The sequence below is a fragment of the Rhopilema esculentum genome, chromosome 8, assembly GCF_057945365.1.
Source record: "Rhopilema esculentum isolate cy_ngs chromosome 8, ASM5794536v1, whole genome shotgun sequence".
Classification (NCBI taxonomy): Eukaryota; Metazoa; Cnidaria; class Scyphozoa; order Rhizostomeae; family Rhizostomatidae; genus Rhopilema; species Rhopilema esculentum.
In genome coordinates, this window is record NC_142822.1 from 11541231 (window position 1) to 11554631 (window position 13401).

The window sequence follows — 13401 nt, forward strand, 5'->3', positions numbered from 1 at the left end:
TGGCAAAAATGTGCATGCCAATGGAGAGAGATACACTGCTATCCAAACAGTGCTAAAATCTTGCTCACCAATAGATATTCTTTCGATAAGCACATGAGATTTGCTTTCCTGCCTTGGTGTGACCGACATTGTGTCTCTTTGCTCGCTTTTTCGCTATAATTGTTAACAAGAAGTTCTCAAGCTGCTTCTTTAAATACAAAGACCCTTGTACCCATATCTTAATATGTTTTGAGGTACAGGGACGTGCCATTATTTAGGGGTACCTTTTTATGAAATGTGCAGAATTATCGGTACCGTTTATGAAATATGTGCGGAATTATGGGTACCATTTGAAGAAACGTAAAGAATTATAGGTACCATTGGCCCAAAATTATTGGGGGAAAATTTAGCACCAAGGAAAGAATGTTCAGTCAGATATTAAAGTATGAAGCATGTATGATATTGAGATTTTTGGGAAATGGGCATACAAACTTTGTTTAATGATTTTGTTGTGCTTTAAGAATGTTATCCGCCTTGCGGAACTATGGGTATAGTTTTCATCAGCTTTTCTGAATTATGCGTCTCTTAAAGCCCCTGCTCGCTTGGAACAAATTTATATATTATAGAGGACCCAACCTAAAAAATATGCTCAAAACCGCATGAATTGGGTTCAAATTTCTTAGGTTTTTCATTATTTCGAAGCATTAGTTTAAATGGGCATGGGGATAAAATTTAAGCATTTGAATAATCTCCAAGATGAGGCTACAGAATAGGAATCAGGCTTTGATTGGGCTTGTTTTATTTATAATCATGATACCACGTTTGAAGGGTGAAATTCTTTTCAATGTATTAGACTTTATCGGCTGAAACGGTTTTAAATTTGAAGCATGGTATGATTAAATTGGTTTTCTATTCGTCTCTTAGGCGCTCAAAGGACAGAAAACTAGTCCAGAACACGCTGCTAGTGTATTGGACAAGCTGTTCAGCGGAAAAGGCGAAAACAGGGACCATGTTGTATTGCTAGTTGACGAGGTAAGCACCGAGTAAGCACTCGCACAATTTTTACTTGTATATGCGTTAATGGGTGGCGGAGGCTTAGTTGCAAAATGTATGGCAGTCACAAAATTCCTTGCAGCCTTATCAGGAGGTTGGTTGAGAATAATGTAGTCTATTTTTTTAGGAATGCACAAAGCTGTTTGAACCAGGGTTGAACTCGCCGTCAACAAAAACAGTTGAATTTATACTCTCATCGGTTTGTAAAGCAATAGTTCGTGCCCTCGTGCGAAACTGTTAACAGTGGGGGTTGGGAACTAGTTTTAGAATAACAGACTCGTGTGTTAATTTCCATTGTTCATTGCAATGTCTTTTAACTTCATTTGTACCACATAACAACTCCAGTCATGTTTTCCTATTTTTCATTTCTTGATTTTACCGAATGCTGCAATTTTGTTTTCTCATGCCATATTTTGCTTGACATTTTTGTAGCGCGATCGATTAGCTGATAAGTCCTCCATTTTTGCTAAAACGATAGAAAGTTATGAAAATCACACAATTTTTTCTCCCAACTTTTTGTCTGGGGCTGGGCACGTTCTTTCGTTGTTCTGATGTTTTGGCGAATCCAGTCTCGGTGTTTTCATGAAGTGCGTGTTTTTGCAGAAAAGAGGTAATTTTTCAGTCACCCAACATTGTTTTGTTTCAAGAAACTCAAACTCAAACTCAAAATCTTTATCAGCAAAAACAAATGTTAATTACAATATACCAAGAATTAAAAATTAGAATACAAAAGTTAGCATTTTCAAAAATTTAATTAATTAATTACATCAGATAAAGTGGTTATGTTATGCTGAAGGACACATGAGAAAAACTCGCGAGGAGCTATCGAGTCATATGTCCTAGTGACGCATTTAAACTCAAGATTATAATTTCCATTTCAGTTTGAAGTAGTGTATAACAGTAAGATTAAACAATTAGGGATGTAAGAGTATAGAGAAAAATAATATATACATATATAAAGGCGATAGGCTGGTAAATTTCACTGGTTGGGGATATGTTTAAAAAAAGTAGAACGAATTCTTATGGCTGAGGAGTTCTGTAAAAGGTATAGTTTCATCAATTTTTAAAGGCATTTTTATTGCGGATATTCTTTAGTTCAATTGGCAAGGACTTCCAATGCTCAACCCCATCAAATGTCAGAAATTTTTTTTGAAGTTTGTAGAGATAGAGGGAAGAGAAAAACCAAGATCGGACGATTGTCTCGTATTATAGCAATGTAATTTACTAGTTTTGATGAATTCCTTTTGAAGAAAGATACTATGATTTTCCTGGTTGATTTGAAACATAAATTTCGCTGTTTCGAGTTTGTATAGATTTTCTAGGTTTAATAACTTTGAACGTTTAAAGATTGGTTCTGTGTGAGCTGTCTAAGAAGCAAAGTCTATTACTCTGACAGCTTTATACGTAGGGTTATTTTCAATGGTTCAAGAGTAGTCTTATTAGCACAACCCCAGTTAAGAAGTCCATAAAGAACATGAGATTGAATAAAAGAGTTGTATAGTGTTACAAGGGTGCTTTTTGGTACAAGATGTCTTAATTTATAAAGGATACCAATACTTTTAGATATTTTGGTTTTAATTGGTTTATGTGGTGTTTCCAGTTAAGTTTGTCATCAATTAATACACCAAGGTATTTTGAGGAGGTTTCTTGTTTTAGATTTTCGTCATTTATTTTTAGATTTACAATTCTATTGTTTTTATGAGGTCTCACTATGAGAAAATTTGATTTAGCTACATTGAGTGATAACTTATTAGCTACAAGCCATTCAGAAACATTTTTCATTTCATAATTGACTGTTTGTTCAATTGTATCTAGGCTTTTATCAGCAAATAAAATACTTGTGTCATCAGCAAAGAAACGAAAATCAAAGACTTCGGAGGAGTAATAAATATCATTAATGTAAAGCAAGAAGAGGAGGGGGCTTAATATGCTTCATTGAGGGACACCACAATTAATTTTCAATTATGTAGAGTTCTCGCCATTCACAGTAACAATTTGAGTTCTATTTTCTAAGTACGATTTAAACCAGCTGTGACCTACTCCCCTAATTCCATAGTGCTCTAACTTACTTAGTAGTGTACTATGGTTGACTGTATCAAATGAAAGAAAGAGGGATAGCTGGTCTCTACCTTGTGAATGAACGTGAGTGATTCAATAATTGTGATTATTGCTTGATTGTAACTTGGTCCGCGTCTCAGTCTGTTTTCGTCCTGATTCTTGCAGCTGGATTTGCTGTGGACAAGGAAGCAGAATGTCATGTACAACTTGTTCGAGTGGCCCACACGGAAACACGCCAAATTGATTGTGCTAGCGGTCGCTAACACGATGGACTTACCAGAGCGTGTTATGATGAACCGAATCTCTAGCAGGCTTGTACGTTCACCGTTGTTTGCTTACTATGATTGTATGCTTTTGATCAGGTACTTTTTATCGTGTACCTTTGGTCCTGTACTTTTGATGCTGTCATTTCATTCGCGTGCTTTTCATCGTGTACTTTTTTGTTTCTACACTTTTGGTAATACACTTCCCACCATGCACCGTGAGTTTTCGCTTTCTTTACATAAAGTTCCATCCTTTCTAAATCCCCTACGTGAAAAAAGTTTTCATGGTTCACTGGAAATTCACCGTTTGTGAAATGATGGAAGCAAAATAAACAACAGAATGGTGACTAGCAAATTTCTAAAAGGCCCCTGATCTGGTATTGGCACGAAATTATGACAAGAAACCAATAGAACAATAGGCCTTTTACCTATAAAGAATGCAATTTTGTACACAATGTTACCTTATTCTAAACTTTCTCGTAATGCAGACCAGACTCGTAATCACAGTTTTTCTTTCTGTCAATTGATTGTTACAAGAATCGATTGGCCAAGAAACTGAATTATTTTGATGCTTCTATCGCTCAGGGCCTAACTCGAATGACTTTTCAACCATACACGTTCAGGCAACTACAAGAAATTGTTTATTCTCGAATCAAAGGAATCGATGCATTTGAAGAAGATGCCATGGAACTCATTGCAAGGAAGGTAATGTCTCTAATGCCAAAATAACGTCCAACCTTCAGCTCATTGGATATTTCAGCACTGCTATGTTAGCAAATGTTAGCTAAAGAACGTTCGTGGTACATTATTGTCATGCAATTGGAATGCATAAGTAATTGTTTATAGAACTGAAATACGCTGGGCTCACTGAAATAGGTTTCTGCTTTTTCTTGATATGCTGAGATTTCACACTAGTTTAAGGTCCGAAGTTGCCTCGTTATTTACCCAATGATATTCAAAAGTTACCTTATCACTAGAATGAAAAATAACCCAAGAAAGTTGAGAGATTACTCTTATCCGACGTTGCTGCTCCTACTATCAGCGGTATTTCCTGTGAATATATGCGCTGCCAGCAACTTATCATCTTTTTGAATACAGAGTTCATTACATACGCTTTGCCCCTTTGTCACTTCGCAAAAATACAATGTATAACAATAAGATCAGTGAAGTTTGAAAAATCAAGACATGAAATGCAATGCAAGTTACAAATTTTGGCTTGCCATCTCAAAATACAAGCTTTCCTTAATTCTAGGTGGCTGCAATTTCTGGTGACGCCAGGAGATGCCTAGACATATGCCGCAGAGCAGTGGAAATTGCGGAATCGCATGTCTCTGGGGGCAGCCCGAGGAAAGCCAACAGAGGCATTGTGGGAATGAGGCACGTAAATGAGGCTTTACAGGAAATGTTTTCGTCTCCGAAGATAATTGCTCTGAGGTGAGTGGAACTGATCGACGTTCTAACTGATAAAAGGCATAGATTAGCTGAGATTTGCTCAATCTCTCATACCAATCGGAAGGTATGTATGTGCATTTGAGAAAAATTCTGCAGTACGCCTGCATTTTTGTTGCTTTGATCAACATAATAGATAGTTATCCAATACAATGGTAATGTTAGATGCAAAAGCTGTATCGGACGAGAGATCTACTGGTGCAAATGACTGTCATTAATGCTCTCTATTTTCTTTGTATCTTCTTTTAATACGCTGAACAAGTATGTCTTATTAAGGGGCTATTTTTTTAAGCTCGTATGCACTTTTTAGCGGAGCAATGGTAGCGTTAATACACTGTAGCACACTTCCAGAATTCAAAATAAGAATACACCTGCAAATTTTGTTAAGTTGTTTTTTAGATTTATATTGCTCATCCAAAGACACAGAAACAAAAACAGTTTTCGTGTAGTAGAATTTTGTTTTTCCAACAACCAATTAATTTTCCCTACAAATTTTCTCCTTAGGAGTCTGTCCTTATTTCAAGGCTTCTTTATGAAATCGGTTGTCGCTGAGTTTCGACGTTCCGGGCTGGAGGAAGCGTTCTTCAAAGATGTACGTACGAAAGAGTTTTTCCTTGTGATTTACAGAACGCTTTAAGAGACCCATGAGGCATTTACAGATGCTCCTATGAGAACCTTTATCTTGAATCACTTCAGCTATTGCCTACTTATTGTGATGGACCATAGTCCTACGTTATGAAATTAACCTTATACACGAAAAATCATAAAAAACGTACAACAATAACACAGCCTCTTTTAAATATGTAGCAAATATGAAGCAACGCAAGAACTCCTTGGGGCCCCTCGAGCAGCCTACTACAGTGACCTTTTCTTCATTCACACACTATTTTAAATAGCTTGTTATAATTTTGAATCCATGCTACGTTCGGAAACCTTCTGCCATTGGAAAATGCAAGCAAAAGACATCGCAAAAACATTCAGCAATTTGCAATCGAGACTTTTAAAACGCTAATGAATAAACCCTTGGTTTTTGATACGTTTTTCAGATTTTCTCAAACTTCGTAACCTAAGGACCGACTCTTTTATAACAAAAAACTTAAATATAGTTATATGACCAAGATACAATTTCACTCACCTTCAAGTTATGCCCCTCTTTTAAGATTTCCTGGAAGGGGTGCAATGCTGTGCCAGTGCCGTCAATCACACGATTGGGATGACTAGAAGGGAAACGCAACTCACAATTTTGATCATTGTTTTGTCGATCGAAACAGATCGTTAAATTTGATCGTGCTTTCATATTCGCAGTCAACCAACGGAGATTGATTGTGCCAACTCTTCGTAATTTGTTTTTAGTGTATTTATACTTAATTTTATAGGTTTATGATCAGTTTCAAGAACTTTGCAGAATCGAAGGTATGTCCCTTATTTTTAAATTCATTCTCGATTGTTGCTTAGAATGTAATACCAGGCCATATCTTATTTAAGATCATTGCTTATGATCATAGGTTATTTTAGCCATGAATAAAAATAAGGGTGTGAGCGTGGTCACATTTATAGCGATATTAAAGGGCGTTGCACTGCAATTATTTCTGGGTCTACACCCGTTACTTTGGCTGGGCTCTGCCCCAGACCCCCGTCTTGCTGTCATCCTCAGCTCACTAGGTTCACAGCCAAAAATTTCGCTTGTGCGGTGCTGTGCATTTCATACTGGGTATCAGGTGCGATGAGAACTCGGAGGCAAGGCCCCCATTTTTATGGAAAAAGAACGATTTTGTGCTTTTTCTTTTCTTTTCTTTTTTATTTAGGCTGATTTGAACTTGCTCCCCTCCCCTTTTTTGAAACTTGCACCGGAGTCTTTTTGATTGGTTTATTTTAACCACTGAATACTTGATTCAGCTCGCCTTTAGCTTAAGTTCATCCTCCCCAGCCTAAGCGACATCTCCAAAGTCATTCATTTCAAATAACAACAAGTACAAGTTTAAGTTTGAATACATATACGTGAAGAGATTACATTACAAATTCTAAATCTTAACCAATGACAATAATTGCTAATACGAAAACAGTAATTCAATTACTTCATAAATTAATTTTTACTTGTTATTTAGGACACTTAGAAATACTCCAAGAAGGGCTATCGGTAACATAAAGAAAGCATAAAATGAACAAACGAATAACTTGCAATTATAATGTGTGAATAAGGGAGGGGGAAAAAGTGGTAAAACAAAGAAAAAGTCTATGCTGCTGCTTCACTAAGATGTTATAACAATTTGCATTAATTATGATGGTTTCTTTAGTTGGTTTTGGTGAGGCCGAATTTCATTAAAGGGCATACTGGAAAAACCAGACCCTATGACCCTAGGACCCCTAGGACCATTAACTCTCACGACGCACACACCAATCCTAACGGACTAATGACAAAAAACACCATCGACGCAAGCATCGAAAATCACTTTAAGTAACTGACCAGACAAGAGAAGCAAAAACATTTCATCTAGCCTTGTCAGACCAGGGTTTAGGGGGCCTTTAGAGGGAAGGGGAATAAAATAAATGGACAATGTTGGCACAGCAGGGTGCAGCTGCAGAGCATTAGAATTCAAGGCAAAAAAATAGTCAAAATATTAAAAGACGTTTACACAATCCCAAATCAAAAGTCTCCATTAAAAAGTTTCCCGAAGTTCCGCACTTCTTTAACTTCCTTGCCCATACAGCACACACTGCACGGGTTTATTGCCACGAGGCGAATTTCGCAGCCAAATCGCTGGTGGAGATATCGAGGGGGGGGGGGCGCAATTTTGATTTTTGACTTCGAAAAGAGTTCTAGTTTCACCGCTGCGAAATATTCCGCAATAGGCGCCTAAAAATGTTTAGTTTTGGGGAAAATCACAATATAATTCATGGGGTCCGACAAAGGTTGAAAAGTGGGGGGCCAAGGGAAAATTTAACACCCATAACAAAAGATTTCGAATAAAACTCTATTGTTTTGCAAAAAAGTGGGGGGCCAAGGCCCCCCGGACCCCCCTTCGTCGGAGGCCCTGTAATTTCGCAGTCTGGTGGAAATCAAAAGGGACTTTTGAAACAAACTCGTAACGAATTCGGTGCGAAATTCACCTCCTGGAAATCATAAAAGGACAGGAGACAGACGATTGTTAAATGACAATGTTAAATGTTTGAGCCAAAGTCGGAATGCTTCCAAAGCTGTCAACATGATAGCATTAAAAAGCATGGCTCTGGTAGCCTGTGCTCCAGACCCCTAACTTGAAAGTAGAGGGGGTCTCGAACACAGGCTAGGCTCTGGGGGAGCCGCAAATCATGTAGCAGTTAAGGGTCCTTTTTAGTTCTTCGTGGCTAATGGTCCTAGGGGTCATAGGGTCATAGGGGTCCTAGGGTCATAGGGGTCCTAGGGTCATAGGGTCTGGTTTTTCCAGTATGCCTGTTCACTTGACGTGTAGATTTGATTGGTTTGAAGCATTTTCATGCTGCTTTTCTAACATGCAGCATCATAAAACATTTCTTTTCATCCTGCCTCACACTCAGGGTTGCCACTCGTAGGGATTTCTACCTACAGTAGGGATTTTTTGCCTTTTGTAGGTTGTAGGGATAAACCTACGGGATAAAATGCAAAATGTAGGTATAAATCGCTCAAATTGTAGGTATAATCAAGATTAAAGAATTTTCTTTGGGTAAATTTTTATTTGCACAAAAAACATTGAACTCAATGAAATTCCCCGTCCCTGGTATGCATCTCGCGTTCAAAGTTGATCCAACACATTCTCCAAAATATATTGTAACAAAAAGATTGAGGAACAGATTGGCAGTCCGCACGATTGAGGCCGTAATCCGAGTTGGTGAAGAGTTCCCTGGATGTTTTGAAGTTAGTGCTAGGCTATCGTCTCTCTATTCCAGTGCCAGAGGATCATATATGGAAAGATACAATAATAATGACCGGGAAGACGTTGAGAACATTGAACAGTTTGACTGACTATTTACCTGAAGCAAATTTCCCTTTTTATTGTTTTAATTTGGTTTATATTTTTTTAACTGCTACTTGCATCATATTATTATATTATATCGTTCTAAAGTTATAACAGCTTCATTAAAATAGACAGGTTACAAAGCGAATTGAATTTTTTTGTCATTGTGTGGGTTGTTTTCGTGGGTATAATTTCGAAATTGTAGGGATTATTTGTAGGGATAATTGAGGAAAAATGCGTAGGGAGAAAGTAGGGAGAAAACGCATGCGCTGTAGGTATATCTGGCTTTCATACAGTGGCAACCCTGCCACACTCGTGCGCTATGGCAGTTGAGCAAAGAAAATTAGCTCCAGACAAGCATGCTTGCGACTACTTTGACGTTAACAAGAACCATCAGCTTTATTGCTGGGAATATTTGTTAGAGAAAGTTGAGGTCAGTCCGCATCATCACGTACTCGACTTAGGCTGCGGTACGGGCGATGCTGCGTCGATTGTTGCGAAAACAAAGGCGACTAACGGCCTAGTGACCGCGTGCGACCCTGACTTGGAGCGGATTATAGTCGCCAAGCGGAATCATGCAGAAGTAAAAAATTTGAATTTTGTCCACGCTAAAGCGTCAGAATTTCTCGTTGGTTTACGTGACAATTTCGACGTTATTTACAGCAATCTTGTCCTGCAATGGATGTCAGATTCTGAACTAGAATCTGCATTGAAAGGGATGTACCATTCTCTCAAAGACGGGTGCATTACCGGACATGTTTTTGCAGCTGCTGTCCCGCCAAATATGAAAGCTATTAAAGAATTGTTACCAGAAGTTCAACAATCAAAATTTGAAGTCATCTTTCGCCCTCTTGATCCAAATAAGCTCAAGACCTTGGCCGAAAAGATAGGATTCGAAACAACAGCAATCGTGGATTACCCAAAAATTTCACGTTTTGAGACGATCAGCGATTATTTGAAGTGGCTTGACGCAACATTTCACGGAGACATTAATTTCAAAGAGGCTTGGCTGGGTAGTGCAGAAAAGCCACAACTGGACACGCTTGATGATGGCGCTTTAAAACATCATGCCTCGTTGTTCTTTGCTGCATTTAGGAAACCGTAAACATGAAGGCAACCGCGTGAAACCGCTAGACCGCAGTTAATACCTCAGTGGTTCTTTGAACATATGCTTTCTTTTGTGTAAACGCAAACGCGCAGTCTAAAGACCCCCAATAGTGTCTGCAAATTCATAATTCATAATCTGCAAATCGCTCATAATTCTCATAATTCATAAGCTCGTAATTCTGCAAAACAATGGTTGATGCTTGGCAACTATGGTCGACAGACATCTCTTCACTATCCACAAAAACATACTCTTCACTATCCACAAAAACATACTCTTTTACAGGAAAATACTTTATATTAACGTGAGGCAGTCGATTTGTTAAAAGTACTTTACTTTCATGTTGTGATATAGCAATTTCCCTTACCTTTGATCAGCTGATACTTTGAAAGTAATCCCCCCTCCCCCAGTCCCTTTCTAGTGTCACGCCTGCTTTCTTCTGGCCCTCAGGCCTTGAATCTTGGTTTTGTGTAAATACATATTCACAACCCGTACCCTAAAAAGATTGTCAAATTATGTTCTATTTATGTTTTATGAACCCACGATTCCTTATGATTCCCATGATCCCAATTTCATTCCCACCCCCCTTGTTGCCAAAACGTGTGGCCACTTATGAACAAGAGATAATTTTGTCTTTTTGATTAAGCTTTAGTTTTGTAATCGTAGTATCGTAATCATACTATCATACTTTTATAATCGACGGAATTTTTAAAGATAGGACTTTTTATAAGATATTAACAAATTTGCAATTAATTCTGTGTCCTTAGTTTCTCTTAAAGTAGTATGCTTATGAAGAAATTAAATATTGAGATAAAATGAAATTCATTAAAGGGCCACTCCAGCCCAAAAATTTTTTCTGAGATTTTTGCATAAATTGATAGTTAGTCGAGAAAAAGAAGCTATCGTGAAATTTTTTTTCGAAAAGCTTAACTCGTTTTCCAGATATAGACGCTCAAAGTTGAGAATCACCGTAAAAATACGACAAAATTTTTTTCGGAAAAAGTACCTTGTGACGTATGAAGGGACCATTGTTTCAACATTCGGCGCTATTGTTATACGTTCGCACTGAAATTCGCACGATTCGGTAGAGGCTCGGAGAGGCGATTCATGTCGGAATCTCGGTTGTCGTTTTATTTATTTTCCTTCATTGCGATTGATGTTCAGCGGAGGCTTCCAGCCAACATGGACTAGTAATTCGACAAATCAAAGATGGAAGCTTCAACCTGAACGCATATCCTCATCTTGGCAACGCAGCAAGCTTTTTAATATGGAATGCTTCACGAATTTTCAGATGTGAATGGATTTCTGACCGAAGGCATTTCTTATCGTCGTGTCATCTCAGGAATTTCCAGGGAGCTGAATAATAATTGATGTCTCACCGCATTAGAAGAAGAACCCCATTCACAAGATGGAAACTTTCCCGTAAGTCACAATTCATCCTTATTATCATTTTACTATGTTGAATGTTAGGCCAAACTGCAGGGTGTAGAGGTTTGGAGGGGGTTTGGGGATGGTGTGACACGCACCCCCTAAGCAAAGCAATTTGCCAGGCTTTGAGAAAAACTTCGTACTCTAAATACAAGTTTTCTAACAGTCTTGTGAACTGTCCCCCAAATAGTCAGAAATGTGGTAATATGAAAAGTACAACAGGGGCTCTCAAGCAAAATGTCACATAAAATAGTACCAAAAGTAGAAGTTTGCTACTTTTTTGTACCAATAAGGGGGCCTGAGCCTCCTAGCACTACATCCCTGCCAATGATCTGTGCACTACACCTTTGCCCGAGGTATAGATGTGTAAAATTTCCCAGGGTTTGTCTGATGTTTCCCTGAACCCTTTTTCTTCATGTTCTACCATGTTCTGCCTTCAATTTTGGAATTCTGCCTATTTCATCATAGAATTGATTCACAATTTCAAAATTTTGCCAGATCAATATCCAGGGCAAAAGATCTACTACCCCAAAGAAAAAACATGGAATTTACACCCTTGGTTTTGGAAAAAAGATGTGTCATATCCTCGTTCTAATGTTTTAAAGGCAGAATTGTTTATATTTGTTAAAATTACCTTTGCTATTCTAGCATTGATTCATATAAGCATGGCCTATATCATTTAAATTCATCTTTGTGTTACTTCAAGTTAATATCCTTAGATGCTATTTGGTATAGTAACAGTGGTTGCCCTTTAACCCCTAAATTTCTCTTTGATCCTTTTAAATATCTATACTCTGAATGCCCCTGAGTGTCCAAGTTTCTTTGATCATTTTATGTTTTAATATGACTCAAAAGTAAATTTCACTGGTATGTTAGTATTTATCCCTGTCAACCTTATTATTCTAGGCATAAAAAGGTAACAAACTCTTTTATGGTTCAGCAGAAAGGATCTTGCAAAAAAATGCTAGATGAAGGTTGGAGATTACATGCATTCTGTTATCTGGCTACTGGCTTTGTGGGAGTGATAACTTGCCCCTCTCTTCCATGCAAGAGTTACCACAAAGACCTCAACACATTATTCTGTTTTTGTATTAACATTTTTACAAAGGAGACTATTTTTAAAATTATCAAAATTTTATATATAATTTGGTCATATCTATATAATGTTTGTGAATCAACAGTTATTATTTAAAACTAGTAACAACCTATAGGTATTTTCTAGAAATTTTGCAATAGATTATTGTTTCATGATACTTTTATAAGAACATTTCTCATGTGCAATAGAAATTACAAATTTCTAGATAGTTCACTGGCCTGATTGTATAGATATTTGAATATATTATTCAATGTAGCCAAGTATTTAAATACATCAAACATGTATTCATTATTCATAAATATAGCAGGTTGAAATTCTGACAGCTTAAAGAAGCTGAAAAGGCCCCTGTAATAGAAAAAGTTGTTTGACTCATGACTAATGGTAGGTTTTTAGTCTTGTCTTGAAAGTTTGTATACTTTCTTGTCCATGCCCTCGATTGTCCTGGTTTATTTCTAATAAGTCATAGTCATGTTGATATGAAGCTCTTTATCCTAATGAATATGTGGTATCAATTCATACAGCTTTCATTCCCGGTATACTGGTTTTGTTTTGGTCTTTCCTCTCGAATTAATTGCGCGATGATTTTTTCAGCTGTTGCACTAAAGGAAGAGCTGATGAAAAAGCGCGAATCTTCTTTTTAAAATCAGGGAACTGGCCTGCCAATATAAATTGCTTCAAAAGCAACATTCCACGAAAGTCTGTCAACATCCTCATGTCTCTGTCTCGCTGGCCTACTTTGACAATTTGACTTCTCTGTCAGAAAGATTCGTGCGATAAAAAACTTCCATATTCGATCAGAATATCAAGACTGATGAGCGATACTTCTCTCTTTATATCGATTCCAGATAAAAGTCTGGCCTACTAACAAACATGCCGCTGCTAGGCCCTGTCTGCCATTTCGCTAGGTTCTCGTTGACCCTTTGGACAGCCGATGATACTTGCCGTGAACTTACCGAGGCCGAAAATTCCTGTGACGTCAATCCGGAGATCTCCGATAAC

At 37.7% G+C, this 13401-nt stretch overlaps 2 protein-coding genes across 2 annotated transcripts in view; both read left to right on the forward strand.

The window, feature by feature from the left end:
* The window catches only part of LOC135695199 (uncharacterized), a 48540-nt gene that overhangs the window by 32774 nt on the left and 2365 nt on the right, over positions 1-13401 (forward strand). The window contains exons 9-14 of the mRNA XM_065214197.2: positions 904-1011; positions 3256-3405; positions 3939-4058; positions 4606-4787; positions 5307-5394; positions 6179-6215. Of these exons, the coding sequence (XP_065070269.2) occupies positions 904-1011; positions 3256-3405; positions 3939-4058; positions 4606-4787; positions 5307-5394; positions 6179-6215 (685 nt within the window). The remainder of the gene's footprint in view (positions 1-903; positions 1012-3255; positions 3406-3938; positions 4059-4605; positions 4788-5306; positions 5395-6178; positions 6216-13401) is intronic.
* LOC135695191 (uncharacterized) lies at positions 8341-12936 on the forward strand. Its single transcript, XM_089109574.1, has 2 exons — positions 8341-11300; positions 12213-12936. The coding sequence occupies exon 1, from the start codon at positions 9096-9098 to the stop codon at positions 9876-9878; it is 783 nt and encodes a 260-aa protein (XP_088965700.1). The 5' UTR covers positions 8341-9095; the 3' UTR covers positions 9879-11300; positions 12213-12936.